This window comes from Manis javanica, chromosome 3, assembly GCF_040802235.1.
Source record: "Manis javanica isolate MJ-LG chromosome 3, MJ_LKY, whole genome shotgun sequence".
Classification (NCBI taxonomy): Eukaryota; Metazoa; Chordata; class Mammalia; order Pholidota; family Manidae; genus Manis; species Manis javanica.
Window position 1 is genome coordinate 122,994,611 of NC_133158.1, and position 23,333 is coordinate 123,017,943.

The 23,333-nt window shown below is 34.8% G+C and overlaps 1 protein-coding gene across 4 annotated transcripts in view; it reads right to left on the reverse strand.

The window, feature by feature from the left end:
* Positions 1 to 23,333, reverse strand: part of KLHL24 (kelch like family member 24) — a 48,611-nt gene that overhangs the window by 12,824 nt on the left and 12,454 nt on the right. For 2 of the 4 annotated variants that reach the window (XM_017678104.3, XM_017678101.3), the window contains 4 exons: positions 22,992 to 23,138; positions 14,274 to 15,254; positions 4,240 to 4,424; positions 3,192 to 3,310 (listed from right to left, as the gene is read on the reverse strand). In XM_017678104.3, coding sequence (XP_017533593.1) covers positions 3,192 to 3,310; positions 4,240 to 4,424; positions 14,274 to 15,193 — 1,224 coding nt within the window. In that variant the 5' untranslated portion in view covers positions 15,194 to 15,254; positions 22,992 to 23,138. The remainder of the gene's footprint in view (positions 1 to 3,191; positions 3,311 to 4,239; positions 4,425 to 14,273; positions 15,255 to 22,991; positions 23,139 to 23,333) is intronic. The other 2 variants (XM_017678100.3, XM_017678099.3) reach the window with 1 other exon arrangement.

Genomic DNA, 23,333 nt, shown 5'->3' on the forward strand with positions numbered 1-23,333 from the left:
TATAATTGCAACATATTTAGCTTTGTTTCTAAAACTTCTTTATTATCTCCTTCTCACCTCCACCAAGGAGCCTCTTTGGACATTTTCATAATGGCTCCTTCCAATGAAATTTTATTACCACAGATACACTGTATATCCATTTATGTACTGTATGTTTATCGGTGCTATATACATGAGACAGTATGGTTTTTTTCATCCCCCCAAGACTTAGCTTCACCTCCTTGGGGGCCATATTGCTCATGAGCAGAATTACATGATTAAGCGTACATGGTCATACTCACGATGATGAAAATATTAATTATAAAGTAGTGAAGCTATGAAATGAAAATATTGGATAAGGACTACTCAACTGTGAGCTCTATGAAGGCAGGGACTATCTTGTTCTTCATTTTAGTCCCTAAGGGTTTAGAAAAGTACCTAACACATAATTGACTCTAATATGATATCTTTCAAAGAGGTGTCATGTACATTTTCTTTGCACAAATATAAGGAAAATAGGGCAAATTAATATCTTTATATGATGGGTAACTAATCAATAAGCCATTTATAAATGACTTTATATGCAGAATAATCCATTAAGCATTATGAGATACGAGAAACTTCTAACCTAAGAAGCTCTCCGGTTTTACATCCACAGTTCTTTCAATAAACAGTCATCAACTCTTCCCTCCACATCTAATTAGTCAGTAAGTCCTACTGAGTCTTCTTTCACAGCGTTTTCCCATCTGTCCCTTCCTTGTTTCCCATTGCCACTGTCCTACTGCATGGTCTTATCCTTTGATACCTCTCAAGTAATCTCCTGATCTCCACTCTTGTGCTCTGTAAACCACAGATTAATATTCCTAAAATACCTCACTGACTCCTTTTAATAGGTCAACAATGAATGTCTAAAGGTCAAGGGCAAACTTTATATATTGTCATTCAAGTCCGTCCACAATTTATCATTCTGTGCTCCTCCAAATTACATAGCAGCCAATGCTATCTCAATCTTGTATTTCTCACAGTAGGTTAAAATGACCTGTTGGTGGGTTTACTCTCCCAACACCAAGCAGCTCAGAGAAGTTAAGTAATTTACTCAAGGTTTTGCAGCTAAAAGGGTATAGAAACTTCAGCATAATGTAGCAATTAAAGGCATAGGCTTTGAAGTCAGAAGAATCAGGGTTCATAGCTAGCTCTGCCATGCAATGTAGATCTTGGATAGTTACCTATCTTCTGTGAGACTCAGTCTTAACTTCCTTAATTAAAAAATGTAGACCATAATAGCACTTAACATGTAATATAATTTTGAGGAATAAACTTTGATATCATCCCCCTATATGCATTAATTAAAAATATGTGCTGTGAGTCAAGATAAAAGGCCTCTAGATTGAGAAAAATCTGAGCCTTTGTCCCTATTTAATCACTTCCTATGTAACCTTGGGCAAGTGTCTTAAAAGTGCATCCAGTTTTTTATAAATTAAATGTTACATTAAGTGTTCTCTAAGATTCTTCCTGCTGTAAAATTCTATATCCCAAACCATCCTAGGTTTCCTTAACAGGGAACATTTCTAAATTTAAGTAACTTCACAGGTTTGAATTCAGCCTATATTGTAGTTTTTAGGATAAGTTTCCATGAATTGAGAACTTGCTGAGTAAGGTAGGAATGATTCCTTGGATTTCTTGATTTAGTGCTCTCAAGTTTTGGGTATCTTCAAATCAAGTATATACATTTGTCAAATAAATGTGTTCTCCAGTCCAGAGATGACATTTGAGACATCAATCATTTCCTTTTGCCTTTGTATATCCAGACTAAATGATATAATTTTAAATCAGATCTCATTTCCTTCTAGCCCCTTGATTTTAGCTGATCCTTTCTAGTAGTATTTGTAATGCTTGAGGTATAGCTACAAAACTATATACGATAACAGTAGACACTGACAAATCAGTGGTTTTGGAAAATGTTATATATATGTATATTTTAAATTGAATACTTGATATACATTATGTTGGTTTCAAGTATGTAACACAATTTATACATATTATTAAATCCTCACCCCAACTAGTAGTTACTATCTGTCAACAAAGAAAGATTATTAATATTTCATTTCTACTGTATCTATCTCAAGGTCCTCATTATTTCTTTCATTGGCCTTGTGACAGCCAGCATACTAGATCAATACCCATAGGAATTAAGAGAGGCTTTCAAATCGTGCTTTGAGAAGCTCTAGTATTTTACCATACAGAGATTTCAAGAAGCCTCTGTGGGGACATAGAGGGTGGGGATGAGGACTGATGGGAGGTTGGGGGCTGGGGTTCCCACACCATATGTTTTAACTAGAGCAGTTTTCCTTTTCCATTCTCTAAAAGGTCTCCACAGGAAGGCTTAAGAAGCAGCAATCTCTTTAGAAGGGTTACTACGAAACCAGTAAAAAAATGTATGTGCAAGCGCAAATGCTGCTTTCACTTAAGATTGTTCACTAATTTGAGGTGGCTTTGGAGGAGCGATAGAGACGGTAGCAGGGAAAGGCTGACAGGCCCAAGTCAGCCCTTAGTATACTGCTGTATTTTTCATCTGCTTTATGTAATGGCTTTTTGTATTAGATTTAACTTTAAAAACGAGAGTGTAGTTGTACTAAAAAGTTTAGAAACCACCAGTCCACAATTGATTTTCAAGTTCCTAAAGGACAATGACTAGTTCAGAACCAAATTATGTATTTTTATATCTGTAAGCTATAGTCAGTAAATTTTCTTTAAAATATGCTGGTGAGTTTATTTTTAACACTTATTTTAAATTTGTTTTATCCCTACTTGTATAAATAAAAAAGATAAATCAACATCAGTCTAGATAAATATATCTCTGCCTGACTGCCAGAGTCAGTAAAAGGAAAAAGATGCTTGGATTAGACTTTGGACTGTTTTCATACTTGATATAACTCCTTTACTGTTCATGCTTTTTAGGCATTTAAAATCCAATGGTGCTTGAGAAAGAAATGTGCTGTACTTCCACAAATTCCAAATTGGGAAAACAAAATATCCATTCAAAAGTACAGTGTTGAATTGTTCGTATCTTCAGTTTATCTACTGAAGTTAGAAATGGAAGGAAATACACTTTGAATCCAAAATACCCAAAGAGTGAGTAAAGCATAGGATTCAGATGTGATATTTATTTTGGAAAGGTATCAGCAACAGTAATAAAAAGTAGTTTCTCTTACTTTACCAAGGAGGACAGCCATTTTGTGACGCCACCTGCCTTTATTTAGAGAAGCAACTCTGATCCAAATATTTAACTGTGAGTTATAAATCCAGACATCACGGCCATTGATTCTTCCACCTTGAAATGCAAAACAGCGCACATACAATGACATATATATCACCAAGGGATCTATGCCCAAGGCCTAGATAATGGAAACATCATATTTAGTCACCAGGTCCGAGAATTTGAGTATTCAGTTTAATAAATGAAACAAGGGCTCTCTTAAAGCATAATGTAAATGGTTCTACAGAGCAGATTTAAATTTTGCCAATGCTACCTTGAGAAATAATATTTATATAGCCTAAATAATAAAATGCATAATATTAATTTTACAAATGTGTAAGACTGTTAATTTAAAAGCCAGGCATCAGAGGCATTCAAACAACAGAAGGACCCTAAAAAGATTTTTAAGAATCACCCATTTTTAAAAAAGCATACCATTGTATAAATCAAGTATGTGTTGTTATATTGGTAAATGTGTAGTAATCTGCAAAGCTGGTAGAATTATTTAGCTAATTAACAGATTTCAGCCCACAGATACTTCAGTTGTGCTTTGTGTAAGTCTCTTGTTTTATTACGTATTATAAAAGAAGTTTAAGTTAAGAATTTTAAGGAAAATTCTATTTCATAAAACTTTGGGGAGAATTTCAGAAAACCTAGGTAGATTAGAGATGCTAATTCACGAGTACTTTTCATTTCTGCATACTTTACTGTGTTCCCAAAAACAAAGCAAACAGTTAAAGTTTAAAAAATTATGCTATATTCTGTATGCATTTGAGAGCACTTAAAAGATGAGTAAAGGCATTTTCTGGTGGATCTTTTGTAAATCTGCATCATTTTTTGTCTGTTTTTAAGAGCAAGAAGTCATTCTTAGTTTTATTTGTTGTATAAATTGATCCATCTGAAGTGGGCATATCTGCTTTGTTTTATTTTGAGACATTGTTATCGTTTAAAATAGCCAAGCTGTGTTCAAATTACAAGTAGCTACTGTGATAATTCTTTATTACCTGAAACAAGAATGTCATTCCTTAGAGCACAGACTGCATACTCTGACTTGGTAAATTCTGGAAGTTTAGCCAAAGATTTCCACTCTCCTGTCACAGGATCATAGCACTCAGTGTATGGAAGATTAAATCCTCCAACTCGTTCACATCCTCCAACGACAACTATCACCTCAGAATAGCCAGTTGACCTAAAATAATTATAAGAATGCAGAACTAATAAATTAAAATATGCTCGAGACTATTTAAAAACCCTAAAAACATACCATTGTCATAAAGAAAGTAGAATACTATTATAAAGTAAGCAGTTAAGCTTATTCTCTGGGCATGTGCTAAATAACACAAGTTACCAACTAGTTTGAGAGCATTTACATGGAATTTAGTGACATCACTTTTCCACAGAAAATTTCTATGGCTATTTTTTTTCTGTGAGTTCTGCCTTAAAAATTGTAAAGTAGTCCAAAGATCTTACCCAATTCAATTGGAACCTTGGTAATATTAGCAATGACTTCCAAACATAGTTTTGCAGCCATTCAGGTATGCATAATCACAAAAGATAAGGCACAATGCCTTTTTTCTAAGTGTAGGAAATTAGTGCATTTTCATCAGACTGCTAGTTCTGAAAAGCTTAATTTAGAGTATAATCTAAGTATGATTAGTATAACCATAGTAGAACTAAACTATATTCCTTTAAAGGAGTGTATGTATTTGCTCAGACTTAAAAAAAAAATTTTGGTAAAAGTCTTAAGGTAATTCAACTCAAATATTGGGCAGTCACTGAAAATGTTGACAAACAAGTTTTACAACAAAGAATGCTAAAGGAAAAAAGATGAGAAATTGTATAGACGTTCTAAACAATATTATGCAAAAAGTGTCTAGGAAGATTATACCAAAGTGCTAATGATTATCTCCACATTCTGTGGCTTCCTCCTTTCTATCAACGCAAATTTTCAAAATGGTAATGAGTATGGCCTATTTTTAGAGTGAAAAAACAACTTTTAAGAGTACCAAGAATTCCTAAGGTTTACATTAATCACTACTTGTATTTTGTAGTTTAAATTTAAGAGACAGACAACAAAAACTAAAAGCTTATCCAAACATTTATGCTGTTGTTGCTAAGGCTTAATAGATAGTTTGGAATTTGAAAGTTATTTCGTTTTTATATTTTTTCACAAAGTATAACTGGAATGAAAAAGTCTTGTGACTGCATTTTATGGTTACAATTTTAAGTCTCACAAAGAAAAATGGTAACAATCTTTCTTCTCTTACTTAAATGTGGAAGGAAAGAGACCAGAAAAGAACACTGATTTGTAATTTGTGTGATGTTTCACAATCACACTAGAAAAAAATATAATTAAGCAATACTGGTATGTTCCTTTAGTAGAACTGCTATATTCTAGTTACATTTACCCATAGCTATTTCAACTAACAATCACTCACCTATCCCATGCCAGGTATACTTTTTCCATTATAAAATCAGAAATACATATTATAGGAAAGAATTTTATATATAGATGCACTAAAAATTACTTTTAGTGCAAATTATATAACCCTAAGAGAGTATATAGTAAAACATTATCAGGAAGATTCAATTATCAGTAATATTCATTGTTTTCCAAGTAATTCCAAAATCAAAATAATAAAAATAGAGAACAGTACCAGACACTTAGTAGGATAACTACTAACATCCTTCTTTCCATAGAAATTTCCTAAAATCACACTTCAAAATAACTCTAAGATAAATCCATGTGATATTCTTCAAAGCCTTCGTTATTGATTGATCAAAACTAAAACTGCTAAATACTGTTGCTGGGGTTTGTTTTAATGTAAAAATCAAGGTAATTAAATATTATAGAATGTTGTTTTATATTTTGTTTATAGCATTCCATTTGGCTTATACTTTTATTTTTGCTTGAACTTGTTTGCCTTAAGACTTCTTAGCCCAATAAACATATACTTTGTTTTTGTACCCTGGAACAAGAGAAAACAGCCTGAAAAGCTATTGGCTAAAGCAGGATCCCACTAAATAAAGGACCATTTCAGTGTTTACTGGAACATGTATTTACCTGATAGGATCAGCAAACAAGTAGTTTTGCCTGTACTGAAGGTCTTATTTACAACCAAATGGTTTTAAACTTAGAGATACGTCTTCTGTTCTCATTAGAGAATGTTAACCCAATAAAACAGTTATTTTTATTTATTGGGCTGGGAAAAATATTTATCCAGGCAGGGAGCTGATCACCTTAAAGGAAGTAAATTATTCTAGCTGCTAATGGCAACTAGAACAGAAAAGCAGTCAAGATGATAGCATAGGATGAATAAAATTCTAAATACCCATGCAATCTAGTTTTTAGAGTGAAAAGTGACTTTATTTTATTAATGCTTTAAAATGAAAATTATTTTCTGTTGTGACAAAATCAAATATTTGCTGCTTTACTATTAAGTCTTACTATTTGTTTCTGAGAAAGTATGACAATGAACTTACCATTTTTTTTACAATGGTAAATATATATTTTTTAAATTGCCATCTTCCTTTATTATAACTTTGAAAAAAGATCAAATTAAAAAATGATATTAATTATGTGAAAGATAAAATAATTATAAATCCACAGACTATTCTAAACCAAATCAACAAAATATGTAATAATTGCAAGCTCAGTTAAAAATCTCAAAAGGTGAAATACAGGATTTGCTAGCTGAAACAACAGAAATAATTATTAATGCCAAATATACCAGAGACAGGTGAATCATCAAACTAGCTGTCATCAAGAAAAAGGGGCCAAAAGGTGATCCTGGCTAATGGGAAGAATAACTTAATCTATTAAAAAAAACCAAGTAGGAAAGACACTGTGTTTCATTAAGTTCGAAAGGAGAGATGTTAGTGATATACTCTATTCACTATTCTAAGACTCAGAAGTATCTGAAAATTAAGCCATAAAATCAAAATAATGGATTAAAACAGAGATGAGACTTTAAGCCGTAAAGAGACTGAATGCTCACTAGTCTCTAAGATATGAGTTACCAGTAAACCGAATACATTAATTTATCTAAAGAAACAATATATGGTTGGCCCTCAAACAATGTGGGGGTTAGGGGTGTCAATCCCTGTGAGTTGAAAATCCACCTATTACTTTTTGATTCTCCCAAAACTTAACTACTAATAGCCTACTATTGACTGGTAGCCTTACTGATAACACAAACAGTTGATTAATACATAATTTTGTATATGTATTATATACTGTACTCGTACAATAAATTAAGCTAGAGAAAATATTTTTTTTCAAATTGTTGTAGATCTCCAAAAAAATTTTCCAATATATTTATTGAAAAACACAAATGCACACATCTAAGTGGACCTGTGCAATTCAAGGGTCAACTGTATATTAGAAGAAAGGATTGGTCAGTCCTAAAGGCAGTAAATAAGTGAATGAGTTAATAATCAGAGGCAAATGTATCCTGTATCAAGTTATTGACAAGTTAAACAAGTTACTGTCTAAAGGAAGGAGAAACTTAACTAAGCTAACTTGAACACTATAGGTTCTTTGTTAAGAATATATGGTGAGTGAGATTTCCTCAAGCTGTACTAGCTCAGAGGACTCTTGATTCTTGAGATCTACTAGCTCCCTTTGTTTGGATTCCATGCTTGTCAAACAACCTTCGAAAACTATGGCTTCCCATCTAAGTGACTTAACCATAAGAGAATATGCTGACAGGTCTATTTAAAATATCTTGTCTGTCTGACAGTTGCATTTCTTAGTGCAAGTTAATATATATGTATATAAATTCCTGAACTTAAGGGAATTGCTAGATCATGGTGAAATCATCAACATAAATGACGCTTTAAGACAGTATGACAGCCACAAACCCTGTAACTTTCTAAACTTGGTGAGGACACAGTATCAACTTGTGTGGTCAAGCTTTCCATATGAAACTGGAATAGGCAGAATGGGTTCTATAAATAAACGGATGTAGTGGTCAAAAGACCCAAAATGTTAACTCTTAAAAATCAGCAATTACCTAAGAATTTATCATCAGGAACTAATTACAGATGTGCTTAAATAGCCACAAAGATGTTCATCTCACTTAATGGTAAAAAAATCAGGAAGAGTTGATATGTGTGTGGGATGGTTATGGTATATTGTACTTGATTTCAAGTCATGGAAATGTTTACCATATATAAAATGATAAAAGCTAACTATGAAGTAGATTACGATTCTGTAAAAGTAATAAATTCATAGAAAATAAACGAGATGAATAAGGCCAAATGTTACAGTGTTACCCTTTTGAAGAATATGGGTGACTTCTGCTGCTTAAGTCATTCTCTAAATTTTCTCCAATAAACATAAATGTCCCTATGTCCTCCTCTTTGACCCAAGTTAAGAAAGATCACACCTTACCATTAATAGCCACTTCTGGGTCATCTGCTCATATGTATGGAGGCATCACATATTTGTTACGTGAAACAGCTCCTATGACCACAGGTAACTGTCCAGGGAAGATCGTCTGGCTGAATCAGAGATTCTCTCTCCACAAAAGGAGAGCTTCAGTCTCTCTGAATGACTGAATTTGTAATACAGAAACCCAAAACCCATGAGTGGCTATAGCCAGCCAAACTTCTGCAAGAGAATGATACAGACATACAGAGAAAAGCAGAGGCAAGAGGTAGAGAAGGCACAGCTTGGTTTCAGTGGCCTGTTCCAGGCTTCCTGAGGTCCTGCTGAATTTTTGCCCTTAGGCTCTGCAGGACAGTGACCCCTGTACACTTTTAATGTATCCTCCATTTATGCTTAAGCTGGTAAACTCAATGCAATTACTTGCTACTAGAATTCTAGAGTTCATTAGAATGGACTGCAGAATAAAACAACCTATAAATGGTTTTCAAACTCAGGAAAAGATGCTCAATCTTCCATACTTTTTAAAAAGAAAATGCAAATTAAAATTATGAGATGTCATTTTTACTTTCCAGAGCAGCAGAGATTTACAAAATCCAATAATACATGGTAGGTTGGCAAAGGAGTGGAGAAATAGGCACTTCACATTTTGGGCTACAGTATCAATTGGTAGGAAATTTTTACAATACCTTCTCAAATGTAAAATACACATATCCTATGACTAATTCCACTTAGAGAATTCATGCTATAAATTATCAGTGTATGTATACAAACATGTACAAGAATATTCACTGAGCATTATTTGTGGTGGAAAAAAATCTAGAAATGACCCAAATGTCCATCATTAAAAGAGGAATTAAAAAAATTATGGTATTTATAAATGGGGTACTATACAGCTCTTACAGAAATAATTTGGAATTTTCCATAATAAAGAGTAAAAGAAAAAATTAATGAAGGCCTGTAGTTGATACAGATCACCAAGACACTTTTAAGTGATAAAAACAAGGTGCAGAGCTGTGAATGTAGTATCCTATCACCTGTATTACAAAGAATATGAAGTTTTTTTGTATGTGTGTTTTGTACATACAACACATCCACTTCCATATGCAAAGACAATTTCTAAAAAATATTTCAAAACTGATAACAGAGGTGTCTTTGGGGAGGGAAACTGATATTTCAAGGGTCAGGTAGAAGGAGACTTATATGTATACTTTTATGTAAAAAATGTGTGGCTTCAAAATAACAATGAACTAATAACATGCATAAAAATGGTAAACCACGCATCCTTTAATATAGTAAATTATCATTCTTAAGAGGGATTGGAATAAAAATTCAGAATAGTGCATTTAAAATACTATTTCTTAAAAAATAAAATCTTAAGTCTTTTCACTGGTTTCCAATTAGGAACTTGAACCTTGTCCTCATTATGGAAATTAGTTTTCTCTTTTCATTGTATAGTAACTGATTATTAAGAGGAAGTAGAAAGTACTAGAGACAAGTAATTAACTGACTCCAATCTCAAAATGATGATCTAATTAAATCTTAGCTATCTCTTATTGTTCAATGGAGTGGCAAACAGCATAAATTTTTTCCCACAGATATGAACAACTTATGCTTAAAATAAATGATTTGATAGCAAGCATTTCTCTCTCAAGCCACAAATTCCTACTCTGTAAAAGCATAGCACAAATTTATAATGTGTTTTATTTTGTTTATGAAGCCAGTGATAATTTTATTAAGCATTTTTGGGTGAAATACTAGGTTATGCATTTTTCATATGGTATTTCCCCTACTCAAAACAATCTTACAAGGGTGATATTATGCTTTATAGACGAGGAAATTGATACATGGCAAAATTAAAATGCCCTGCCCAATGTCATGGAATTAACTAGTTGTGTAGAGCCAGATTCTAGTCTAGGCCTGACTCTGAAGCAAATTCTCTGAACACATTGTTAAGCTTGCACTTGGTGTTTATTAAAAATAGTAATATAAATTGGTAGAGATTTAAAATTGCATAATGCATATTAATAAAAAGACAACTATTCCTAAGCTTTACTCCTTCTGTGACAGGCTTTCAGTGTTGTTTCTCCATGCACCAGAGGGTTTGCAACTGGCAGTGCAATTACCAAAGATAATTTCATGCTCTTAAGATTGGCCTATATCCTCTTTCTAGGAAACCAACACACTCAGTTTCTAATAATGTACCTTGGGTTTTCTCTGCCCTTTAAAAGACATCTGGGTATATACAGGTAGACTATCTAGTATGGATTGAGCTACGGAGAATATATGACATAGGATAAACACTGAAGAAACATTGGCTGATGTGAGGAATATAACCTAACCGTACAGTGTTGGGGTCAGATTGTCATCACTCTAATCCAGAGTTAATCTTTGCATCATTAATGGTGGGACAACCAGACATGCTGTGTCTCCTGATGTGATGTAATATGATATACATCACCTAGGATGAATTCTAGCCTAAAATATTCAACTTGTCTCTATCAAGCTGAAGCTTAGATTGCTAACTTCTAGTGTCCAGGAAACACAGCCAAATGCAGCTAGGTTACACCGTAAGGAAGCAACCTAATACAGAAGGTGAAATGTTTTTCTGGACAACCTACCCATCAACAAGTCAGAATTATGAAAAAGAAACTGTTCTGAAATAAAAGGGACTTTATGGAAATAAGGAGATGCAATGAGTGTGCCTGAATTGGATCCACATTCATTAAGAATAGTTTGGAAAAGACTGGGGAAATATGAATATGAATTAGATAATATGGAAAAATTATAATTAACTTTAAGTATGATGTTATTTTACCTATGTTATTGTTTTAAGATGTATCCTCAAGTAAAAAACTATATATGTATATAAAATTTAAAAAAAAGAACATTGGCTGAATGAATGAATGAAAGAGAAAAGTCTGGGCTGGAGATAGAGGTTTGATAGTCCTAACATACATGGTAATTAAAACATCATGAGAATAGATGAGATCACCTAGGAAAGTATATAGGGCAAGACAAAGAGATGTGAACTAAGGGGATTATCGACATTTTAGAGATTAGATATAGAATGATCAAGTTGAGAAAGAGCAGCTGGAAAAGAGGACCACAAGGAAAATGCTACTCCAGAAGCTAATGAAGGAGAGTTTCCAAAGCAATTAATGACAAATCCTTAAGAGAGATTAAGGTGAATAAAGACTGAAAAGAGGCTGACAAATAGCAAATAGAAGGTCAGTGGTGACCTGCTTGAGAGGAGTTTCAGTAGAGTGACTGGAGCAGAAGTCAGAGGGGTGAAAGACATCACTCCTCTTTCAAAGAAGTTTGGAGTTTTACAGAAAGATGAGAACTTGTACAAATAATACATGTTATTCAGATAATGAAATTCCTAGTGATTAGTACTAAAATGCAGTAATAGATTAAATGAAAGACAAAATATAAGAAACAGGTGATGAAAGAGTTGTAAAAGAAAGGTTTCCTTTTTACATTTCTTACATAATGCCTACAAACTATCTGCTATTATATTTACAATAGACTGCAAAACTGATGTAACTATATATATATTTTTTTGTTAAGGTATTATTGATACACACTCTTATAAAGGATTATATGAAAAAACAATGTGGTTACTACATTCACCCACATTGTAGTTTGTTTTTTTCTACCTGCCTCCTAAAGAGAGGCAACATTGTAATCATACATATGGATGTGTTTTACTGTATGAAATGGATTCTCTTAAAATCTCGATGTAATACGTTTTTGTAATCAAATAATTAAGTGAATCAAAAAGTTATTTATTATCTTAGCCCAATTACCTTAGGCTGCAATTTGATTTCATTTCGGTCATAACTTTATAAGTAATGTTAATGATAAATGACTTACTTTGATTTTACAACATATATGTCTTGGTCCCTATTCTAATCCTATGTGGATAGGAGATATGTGGGATAGGTATTATCAGCTCTATTTGACTCCAAACCATTCGGTTTGCTGCAAAGGGAGTCTGGAAAAAAAATACATGATTTTCCCCTTGCGGGGATACTGTGTGTTCAGTAAAGTTCTGGACCAGGCCCAAAGGTGTTCATCTTTTTAAATTAATACATTTAAGAACCTTGGTCTTTCAAATTCTTAAGTTCAATCTAAGTCTCCTAGTAGTCCTTAAAAAAAAAAAAAAAAAGGAACTTTAAAAAGAAATCATCAGTATGTTTACAGAATAAAGTTTTTTTGTCCTTTGTTCAACAGGAATAAAATTTTTCTTATAAAACAATTACTTTTAAGTAAAGTCAGCCATCTTTAAAAGAAAAAGTACACTCTAACCCTAATACAAAGCACTGTTACGTTATTTTTTGTGATAATAGTTACCCTACGTTGTATCTAATTTATAGAGTTCACACTGTCAAGTACTGGGAATTTTTTTTAAAAAAGGTTCAGACCTACACTATACTATATAAACATTAATAGCTAATTATGTTTAGTCACTTTCTATACACCACTTTCTATGCTGAGTACCTTCAGGATTATTGCATTTAATAGTTTCAATGGTAAAACCTGAGAAGCACTGTTTATCATCATTCTCATTCTATATATGAGAAACATTGTATCTTGCTATATCTGAACTAGTGTAGATTTTAAAGACATGCTATCTCACAATACGCTGAATTTAAATCACATTCCAAAACAATGATAATCAAAAATCAAATCTAAAATGTGAGTTGAGTGCTATGTTATAGTAAATTTATAGGAAAAGTGGAGATGGTATGGGAAAATAAACATTAGCTTCCCAACAAAGTGAATATTTAACACTACTGAATGGGAGACTTAAAAATGGTTAATATGATAAATTTTATGTTGTGTTTTTTATGACAAAATGTTGGCTTTGCTTGAGAAATATTAAAAAGATTCTGTTCTGCCATCAAAAATAATTTTATTTTTCTGTAATAAAAAATAATAAAATCTATACATGTTTTTCAGAAATAACCCACTGTAGGAAGATATATATGATAGCACTTAATTGCACTCCTACCTCTAAACACAAATTTTTGAAACTCTCTATGATGATGCCATATTTATTATCAGAAAAAAATTTAAAAATTAAGATTGACATTAAATGTAGTTAACTGTGGCAATGAGAAAAGATCTAAAACCTAGGTTTTACACCTGAGAATCCACTCAACATATACCAGCTTACTTATGTCACACCTATATTTCATGTGGTCCATAAGGAAAAAGACTATCTGTGAATATGCAAATTGTTTTTTTATAAGTAGAAGTAGTCAAGGAAGGGCCACCGAAGTTTTTAGTTACTTTATATCCAAACATCCGTAGGAAAGAAAAGTGGATTGATCTGGGACCCTAAAAGGTTAAGAAAAATTAGCAGAAATATATTAAGACATGCACAGTTATAAAGACCCTTTGCAATATCCTTGCATAGTTCAGAATAACAAAAAACGCTAGTGTTGAGTCTAGTCTTTACTGGGAGAGATATTCTAATGATTTACATAATCCAAAACTAATCTTAAATTTTATAAAGCCACATTTAGACAATACATATAAATGACTATACTGGAGATTTATACCCAGGAGGTTTAAAAATATTTTAAAAACAAAAACTTTTGTTAATCATGCTGCACTTAATTTGTAAAGTCTTCTTACCTGCGTGGCCTAGTCCTTGGAGACATCATTTCATTCCCAAGTATGTGGTACCGTCTGGCTTCATGCAACAACTGGTAACACTCAGGAGAATTCTGGATCAACTGGTCTACCTCAACTGTTTGAACAAAGTAGTTGGGATGTAACAGAGGGAGTCTCACATGAGTTAGGAGCTCATGTAACAGTGGTCTTCTCAGATCAACAGCACGATAGACCCAACGCATGACGGCTTCAAAAACCATCTCTTCTTTACCAATAACAAGTTCATCACTACAAATATAATCAATAAGTTCATCTTTGTCAAGCTCAAGAAATTCTTCATGCTGGGACACATCCTCAAAAGTCTGTAAGGCAAAAGTCTTGCACTTTGTGAAGAGGGTTTTCAGGGAATGGGTATCAGCAAAGCGCTGGATTCCTAAGCAATTACAGGGATCAAGTTGCTCCTCCAAGAACTTGGCACATGCATCCCGGAGAACACTAATCTGAAAGAGGCTTGATGTTTCAAAGAGATACTGTACATTCTCTGTGGTGATCTTCACCTTTCCAGTATAAACATACTGCAAAAAACATTCCATAGCTTCAGCTAAAATACCATTGATTTCAACTAACATCTCTCGGCTTTCCCTGTGGTCATTGCAAAACATAGCTCTGAAGTAGCTACTACAGGCTGAGAGAACAGCCCTATGGCAAGGAAATTCTTTTCCTTCCACACAAATGATAACATCTGTGAATAAGCGGCTATCTCGGAATTCATTAAATATCTGGAGTATGTTTTCAGCATGGGATGATCCTGAAGAGAAGTCAAAAAACTCACGGCCTGTCAGAGATTTGGGGTCCATTTCAAAAACTTTACGCTTAGTTGCTGGGGAATCACGCACCCCAAGATCCTCTCTGTTTAGTCTTCGTCCCAATATTAGTACCATTGTTACATCAGTTGACTAGGTAATTGTTGAGAAATGACTGTTAGAGATCCTCTCTAGGTGGCTAAAAATTAAAAAAAAAAAATTCAATTTTCAGTATTCAAACAACTTCATTTTGATGTAAACACTGCAACAAAAATCACACAATTTCATATTGGGTATAGAACACTATTTCGTTTTAATAAAAACTAAAATATAAAAATTTGTTCTGGGTAATTTACAATAGTATTCTTTAAGCTCTCAAGCTGAAAAGATACTATGTATTTTGTCAATTACTAATGAACTTCTATCTCCCTTTTTACATAGCTAGGTTTTACCTAATAACTTTAGAGTTAAGTCTGAATGCTGTAAGCTACAGAATTCGACTACATTCACAGTCTTAAGACAAATGTTTATTATCTTAATATAGTGTTGCTAGGGAGTGATTCAGCTGTATCTATCAACAGCTTTTAAAAATATGTATATTGTTTGACCAGCAAGTCCCTTTCTAGCAATCCCAATTAAGGAAATAATCAGGAATATTTGTAAAGATTTATCTACAGATATGTTTAATGCTGTATTAATAGAAAGTACTTAAAACAATCTGAATGCCCTACAAGAGGGGATTAGTTAAAACAACAGTACATCTTAAGGATGAAACACAGTCTATGCAAGTCATTAAAAGTTATGACTTTAATTAAAGACTATTTAATTACAAGGGAAGCATTAACCAGAGAGTAAGTGAAAAGTGGACCACAAAACATGCTAATTGAAAAATTCATGTATCAGTGTGTCTGTGGATAGAAAAGGAGGCATATATGCCAAAATGTTAGAAATTTATCTTCTGTTTTTCTCTATTTCCCCCCAAAATTCCATGGTAAATATGTAGCACTTTGTTTTTAGTTTTTAAAATACATATTATCTATACTCTGCTCCCACTTCTAGTAAGAAACATCCCAAATCTCCCTCAGGATTGACTATGAATAGGTAAACTAAAGGGTTGAGGCACTGGGCTGGAACTGTCAATTCTCTTAAATTTTGATTTTTAATGTGGTTCTTTTACTCTCTTTTCACATTTCTGTAAGTTGGTATGTGATCCAAAATTTATTTCTAATTGTCTTAAGAGCACTCAGAGTAACTGTTAACTATTCCCATGACCTTACAATCCCACACACAATCCTTTCTACAGGTCCCAGATTCTTCCTGAAATATTTCAACAATCAGACATCCAGGTCTAACTATATAGCAGCATAAAGGTTAAGAGTTATCAGAGAAAACCCAATAAATGGGATGCCATCCTACATTCATAAGTCACAAATAAAACTAAGACTTGAGAGCTAACCATCTTATTTAAGACTGTACTTTGTATATCCTATATTAAATTGTATCCCTTTCTTTTTTCACAATTTTTAAAATTAAGGTATTGGTATTAATGATATATACTATTATGAAGGTTTCATTTGAAAAACAAAGTGGTTACTACATTCACCCACCAATATTATCAAGTCCCCCCTCAAACCCCATTGCAGTCACTGCAATGGTAGTTTGGGAAATCTACCAGGTAAGTCCTTAAGAATTATAAAGAGTTAAATCTTGTGTACTAATTATGTGTCAACTAGTTTGAAGAAAGACAAATGCCACAGAGTCATTGTCTTCTCTGTGCTACACTGTCTTCCCCATAATCCACCCCACACCATGTGTACTAATCATAATACCTCTCAATTCCCTTCTCCCTCCCTCCCAACCTGCCCTCCCCCATCTATCCCTTTGATAACCCCTAGTCCCTTCTTGGGAGTTTGTGAGTCTGCTGTCTGCTGCTGTTTTGTTCCTTCAGTTTTGCTTTGTTGTTATACTCCATAAATGAGGGAAATTACTTGGTACTTGTCTTTCTCTGCCTGCTTTATTTCACTGAGCATAATACCCTCCAGCTCCATCCATGTTGTTGCAAATGGTAGGATTTGTTTCTTTCTTATGGCTGAATAGTATTCCATTGTGTATATGTATCACATCATCTTTATCCATTCATCTTCTGATGGACACTTAAGTTGCTTCCCTATCTTGGCTACTGTACACAGTGCTGCAATAAACATTAGGGGTACATATGTCTTTTTGAATCTGAGAACTTGTATTCTTTGGGTAAATTCCTAGGAGTGGAATTCTTGGGTCAAACAGTATTTCTATGTTTAGTTTTTTGAGGAACCTCCATATTGCTTTCCACAATGGTTGAACTTGTATCACATTTTTTAAGTTCTCATGTGACATCACTGGCAAAAAAATATGAAATGTCAAATCAAGAAGCAATTCATTCTATTACATAGATTCTTCTTTTTCATACTCTTATTATCTTCGCTGTTTTTTCTCAATCATCCTAATGACCCAGATATCCTGTTCCAATATTTACTAGATATTTTGAGCTTTCATCAATTCCCTTATTGAGTTTACTTAATTTTGTCACTTCCATCATTATCATCATCAACAAACACTTATTGTGTGCCTACTATTGTCAAGATACGATGCTAGGCCAACAGTCTACAGAAATGTGAGACACTGCTATTGAGAGTATGTTTTTTCTAAATATAGTTGAGACAAAGCATATTCACAGAAGGATAAATAACAATTCACAAAAAGATAAATAATATAAGAGGCCACACTGGGATGAACAGCATAGCTCCCACTTAAACTTCCATTAAATATTTTTGACCTCTTCATATAAATCAGCACTTAATCTGCCTGATATCTAGGTGCTTGCATTTTTCTCTGGGCAGATGTACAGCAGGATATTCCAATTGTTTAGGGGAAAGTTACCTGGCTATAATAACATTTGAAGGACACCTAAATGTTTACATTTCATTCATGCTTTTCTCTTCTATTATTCCTCTCTCCAAGCCCCAATTATGCAAATCAAATCAGAAAAAAAGCTGAAGAAATTTTATAAGCCAAATGGAATAAAGACTCAAAACAAATACTATTTTCACCTGGGATCACTAGGTGGGGATTCAGAGACAGTATAATGAAAGGGAAATCCTTGATGTGGGCATGCAGACTGGGCTGATTTTAAGCATCCTAAAATGACTGAAGAAGGGTCACTTTGGCCCCTCTAAAAATTCTGGCAAAAACTAAGGTAGTTTGGGAAATCTACCAGGTAAGTCCTTAAGAATTATAAAGAGTTAAATCTTGTGTACTAATTATGTGTCAACTAGTTTGAAGAAAGACAAAGTATGCATTAAAAAACAAAACAGAACAACAGTACCAACAACACTAATCTTTTTTTCACTGTTTACCAAGTGTCTGGCATTTTCTAAACTCTTTACACAGATTATTTAACTTAATCATCACAACCACCTTATGAGGTTGGTACTATAGTTGATGAAAAAGTTGGTTTACAGCCTTAGGATTTTATGTACAGCATTAAGACAATTTTCTAAATAGGCAAAAACTATTTACAAAGTTTAAGTGAAAGACTGATAAACTTTACCTCACTTATAAGTCAAAAAAAAAAAGAAAATTTTAAGTATACAAATAAACATGAACATTATTTTCTAAATGTACAACAAAGGTTCATGATATAATGAAATAGTTACAGCAATGGAAGCTCATGAAGGCCTATTTAATGAAGACACACAAAGTAAATAAACCCAAAGAATGCTTATGAATGGCTGGTTTTGGAGCAATGTCAACAAAATTACTATCAGGTGTTTTAGTCAGTAAGATTAATTTCTCTTGGGAGCCAAGATGGCGACGTGAGTAGAGCAGTGGAAATCTCCTCCCAAAACCACATATATCTATGAAAATATAACAAAGACAACTCTTCCTAGAATAAAGACCAGAGGACACAGGACAACATCCAGACCACATCCACACCTGTGAGAACCCAGCGCCTCACAAAGGGGGTAAGATACAAGCCCCAGCCCGGCGGGACCCGAGCGCCTCTCCCCCCAGCTCCCGGTGGGAGGAGAGGAGTCAGAGCGGGAGGGAGAGGGAGCCCAGGACTGCTGAACACCCAGCCTCAGCCATCCAGACCAGAGCACACACAGAGTGCATGTGTGGGGCCCTGGATACTAGGGAAACAGGGCAGCAAGAACGGTGAGCGGGTACCGGAGGCCGGCGCTGGAGGACAAAAGAAAAGCGGGCGGCCATTTTTTTTCTTTTGTTGTTTTGTTGCGGTGAGTGCTTTTTGGAAGTCTTAAAGGGACAGGGACCCCAATACTAGGGAAACAGGGCAGCAAGAACAGCGAGTGGGTATCGGAGGCCGGTGCCGGAAAACAAAAGAAAACCGAGCAGCCATTTTTTGTTGTTGTTGTTGTTTTGCTGTGGTGAGTGCTTTTTGGAAGTCTTAAAGGGACAGGGACCCCAATACTAGAGAAACAGGGCAGCAAGACCGGTGAGCGGGTATCGGAGGCCGGCGCCGGAGAACAAAAGAAAAGTGAGTGGCCATTTTTTTTTGTTGTTGTTTTGTTTTGGCAAGCACTTTTTGGAAGTCTTAAAGGGATAGGGACCCCAATACTAGGGAAACAGGGCAGCAAGACTGGTGAGCGGGTGCCCGAGGCTGGCGCCGGAGAATAAAGAAAAACGAGTGGCCATTTTTTTTTTTTGTGGTTGTTGTTTTGTTTTGGTGGGTGCTTTCGGAAGTCTTAAAGAGGCAGGGCGGGGCACTTAGTCCGGAGGTAGGGAACCCGGGGGTCTCTGGGCACTCTAATCCCCTGGGCTGCAGGGAACACGGAGGCCCCTTACAGAGATAAATAGCCTCCTGGCAGCTCCCCCTCCAACGTGACTCCACCACTTTGGAGCAGCAGCCTGAGCCAGGCCATGCTCACAGCAACAGCGGAGATAAACTCCATAGCAGCTGGGCAGGAAGCAGAAGCCCTGTCTGTGTGCAGCTACCCAGCACAAGCCACTAGAGGACACTGTTCTCCCAGGAGAGGAAGGCCACAAACCAACAAGAAGGGAAGTTCTTCCAGGCGTCACTCGTCCCAGCTCTGCAAACTATTCCTATCACCATGAAAAGACAAAATTACAGGCAAACCAAGATCACAGAGACACCAGAGAAGGAGACAGACCTAACCATTCTTCCTGACAAAGAATTCAAAATAAAAATCATAAACATGCTGATAAAGATGCAGAGAAATGTGCAAGAGAAATGGGATGAAGTCCGGAGGGAGATCACAGATGCCAGAAAGGAGATCACAGAAATGAAACAAACTCTGGAAGGATTTATAAGCAGAATGGGTAAGATGCAAGAGGCCATTGATGGAACTGAAACCAGAGAACAGGAACGCATAGAAGCTGACATAGAGAGAGATAGAAGGATCTCCAGGAATGAAACAATATTAAGAGAATGGTGTGACCAATCCAAAAGGAACAATATCCGTATTATAGGGGTACCAGAAGAAGAAGAGAGAGGAAAAGGGATGGAAAGTATCTTGGAAGAAATAATTGCTGAAAACTTCCCCAAACTGGGGGAGGAAATAATCGAACAGACCACGGAAATACACAGAACCCCCAACAGAAAGGATCCAAGGAGGACAACACCAATATACATAATAATTAAAATGGCAAATATCAAGGACAAGGAAAGAGTTTTAAAGGCAGCTAGAGAGAAAAAGGTCACCTATAAAGGAAAACCCATCAGGCTAACATCAAACTTCTTGACAGAAACCCTACAGGCCAGAAGACAATGGCATGATATATTTAATGCAATGAAACAGAAGGGCCTTGAACCAAGGATACTGTATCCAGCACGACTATCATTTAAATATGATGGTGGGATTAAACAATTCCCAGACAAGCAAAAGCTGAGGGAATTTGCTTCCCACAAACCACCTCTACAGGCATCTTACAGGGACTGCTCTAGATGGGAGCACTCCTAGAAAGAGCACAGAACAGAACACCCAACATATGAAGAATGGAGGAGGAGGAATAAGAAGGGAGAGAAGAAAAGAATCTCCAGACAGTGTATATAATGGCTCAATAAGCAAGCTAAGTTAGGCAGTAAGATACTAAAGAGGCTAACCTTGAACCTTTGGTAACCACGAATTTAAAGCCTGCAATGGCAATAAGTACATATCTTTCAATAGTCACCCTAAATGTAAATGGACTTAATGCACCAATCAAAAGACACAGAGTAACAGAATGGATAAAAAGGCAAGACCCGTCTATATGCTGCTTACAAGAAACTCACCTCAAACCCAAAGACATGTACAGACTAAAAGTCAAGGGATGGAAAAACATATTTCAGGCAAACAACAGCGAGAAGAAAGCAGGGGTTGCAGTACTAATATCAGACAAAATAGACTTGAAAACAAAGAAAGTAACAAGAGATAAAGAAGGACATTACATAATGATAAAGGGCTCAGTCCAACAAGAGGATATAACCATTCTAAATATATATGCACCCAACACAGGAACACCAACATATGTGAAACAAATACTAACAGAAGTAAATAGACTGCAATGCATTCACTTTAGGAGACTTCAACACACCACTCACCCCAAAGGATAGATCCACCAGGCAGAAAATAAGTAAGGACACGGAAGCACTGAACAACACAGTAGAGCAGATGGACCTAACAGACATCTATAGAACTCTACATCCAAAAGCAACAGGATATACATTCTTCTCAAGTGCACATGGAACATTCTCCAGAATAGACCAGATACTAGGCCACAAAAAGAGCCTCAGCAAAATCCAAAATATTGAAATTCTACCAACCAATTTTTCAGACCACAAAGGTATAAAACTAGAAATAAATTCTACAAAGAAAACAAAAAGGCTCACAAACACATGGAGGCTTAACAACATGCTCCTAAATAATCAATGGATCAACAAACAAATTAAAATAGAGATCAAGGAATATACAGAAACAAATGACAACAATAACACAAAGCCCCAATTTCTGTGGGACGCAGCAAAAGCAGTCTTAAGAGGAAAGTATATAGCTATCCAGGCACACTTGAAGAAGCAAGAACAATCCCAAATGAATAGTCTAACATCACGATTATCAAAATTGGAAAAAGAAGAACAAATGAGGCTTAAAGTCAGCAGAAGGAGGGACATAATAAAGATCAGAGAAGAAATAAACAAAATTGAGAAGAATAAAACAATAGCAAAAATCAATGAAACCAAGAGCTGGTTCTTTGAGAAAATAAACAAAATAGATAAGCCTCTAGCCAAACTTATTAAGAGAAAAAGAGAATCAACACAAATCAACAGAATCAGAAATGAGAACGGAAATATCACAACAGACTCCACAGAAATACAAAGAATTATTAAAGACTACTATGAAAACCTATATGTCAACAAGCTGGAAAACCTAGAAGAAATGGACAACTTCCTAGAAAAATACAACCTTCCAAGACTGACCAAGGAAGAAACACAAAAGTTAAACAAACCAATTACGAGCAAAGAAATTGAAACGGTAATCAAAAAACTACCCAAAAACAAAACACCGGGCTAGACAGATTTACCTCGGAATTTTATCAGACACACAGAGAAGACATAATACCCATTCTCCTAAAAGTTTTCCAAAAAATAGAAGAGGAGGGAATACTCCCAAACTCATTCTATGAAGCCAACATTACCCTAATACCAAAACCAGGCAAAGACCCCACCAAAAAAAAAAAAAAAAGATTAATTTCTCTTAAATTTGAGGGAGTGTTTGTCTACACATATGATCCAAGTAAACTAGATTTTGAACTGCAATCTAAGTATACTTTGAAGGTTTTAGGTAACAGAATTGCCTGAAAATAAAAGCTTCATTTTATTGTGTTAGTTATAATAATTACATGTATAAAATCATATGAGTTAAAAATGTTTTACTCTTACTTTTAAAATTTACTGCTAACTAAGAAGAAAAGAAGTTTCTTCCCATCTCTTTTAAGATTTTCTTTATTATTTAGAGAGTCCATGTTTGCCTCACTGCAGGTCATCCAACGTCTTGGGTTATGGCTGTCCATGCAAGTGTGTGCACATCTGTAAGCACATGCACATATACATAGATTACAATATTCATTTATAATGTATATAATCACTTCTAAATTCCAAGCTCCTGTATATGGGTAGCAGCAAATATCTCAAATATGCTTTTTATCTGTAGTTATCTCAAAAACAGTCAATATATGGAGAGATCACTACTGTGCCTCCATGTCCATTTTTTTTGTTGTTCAA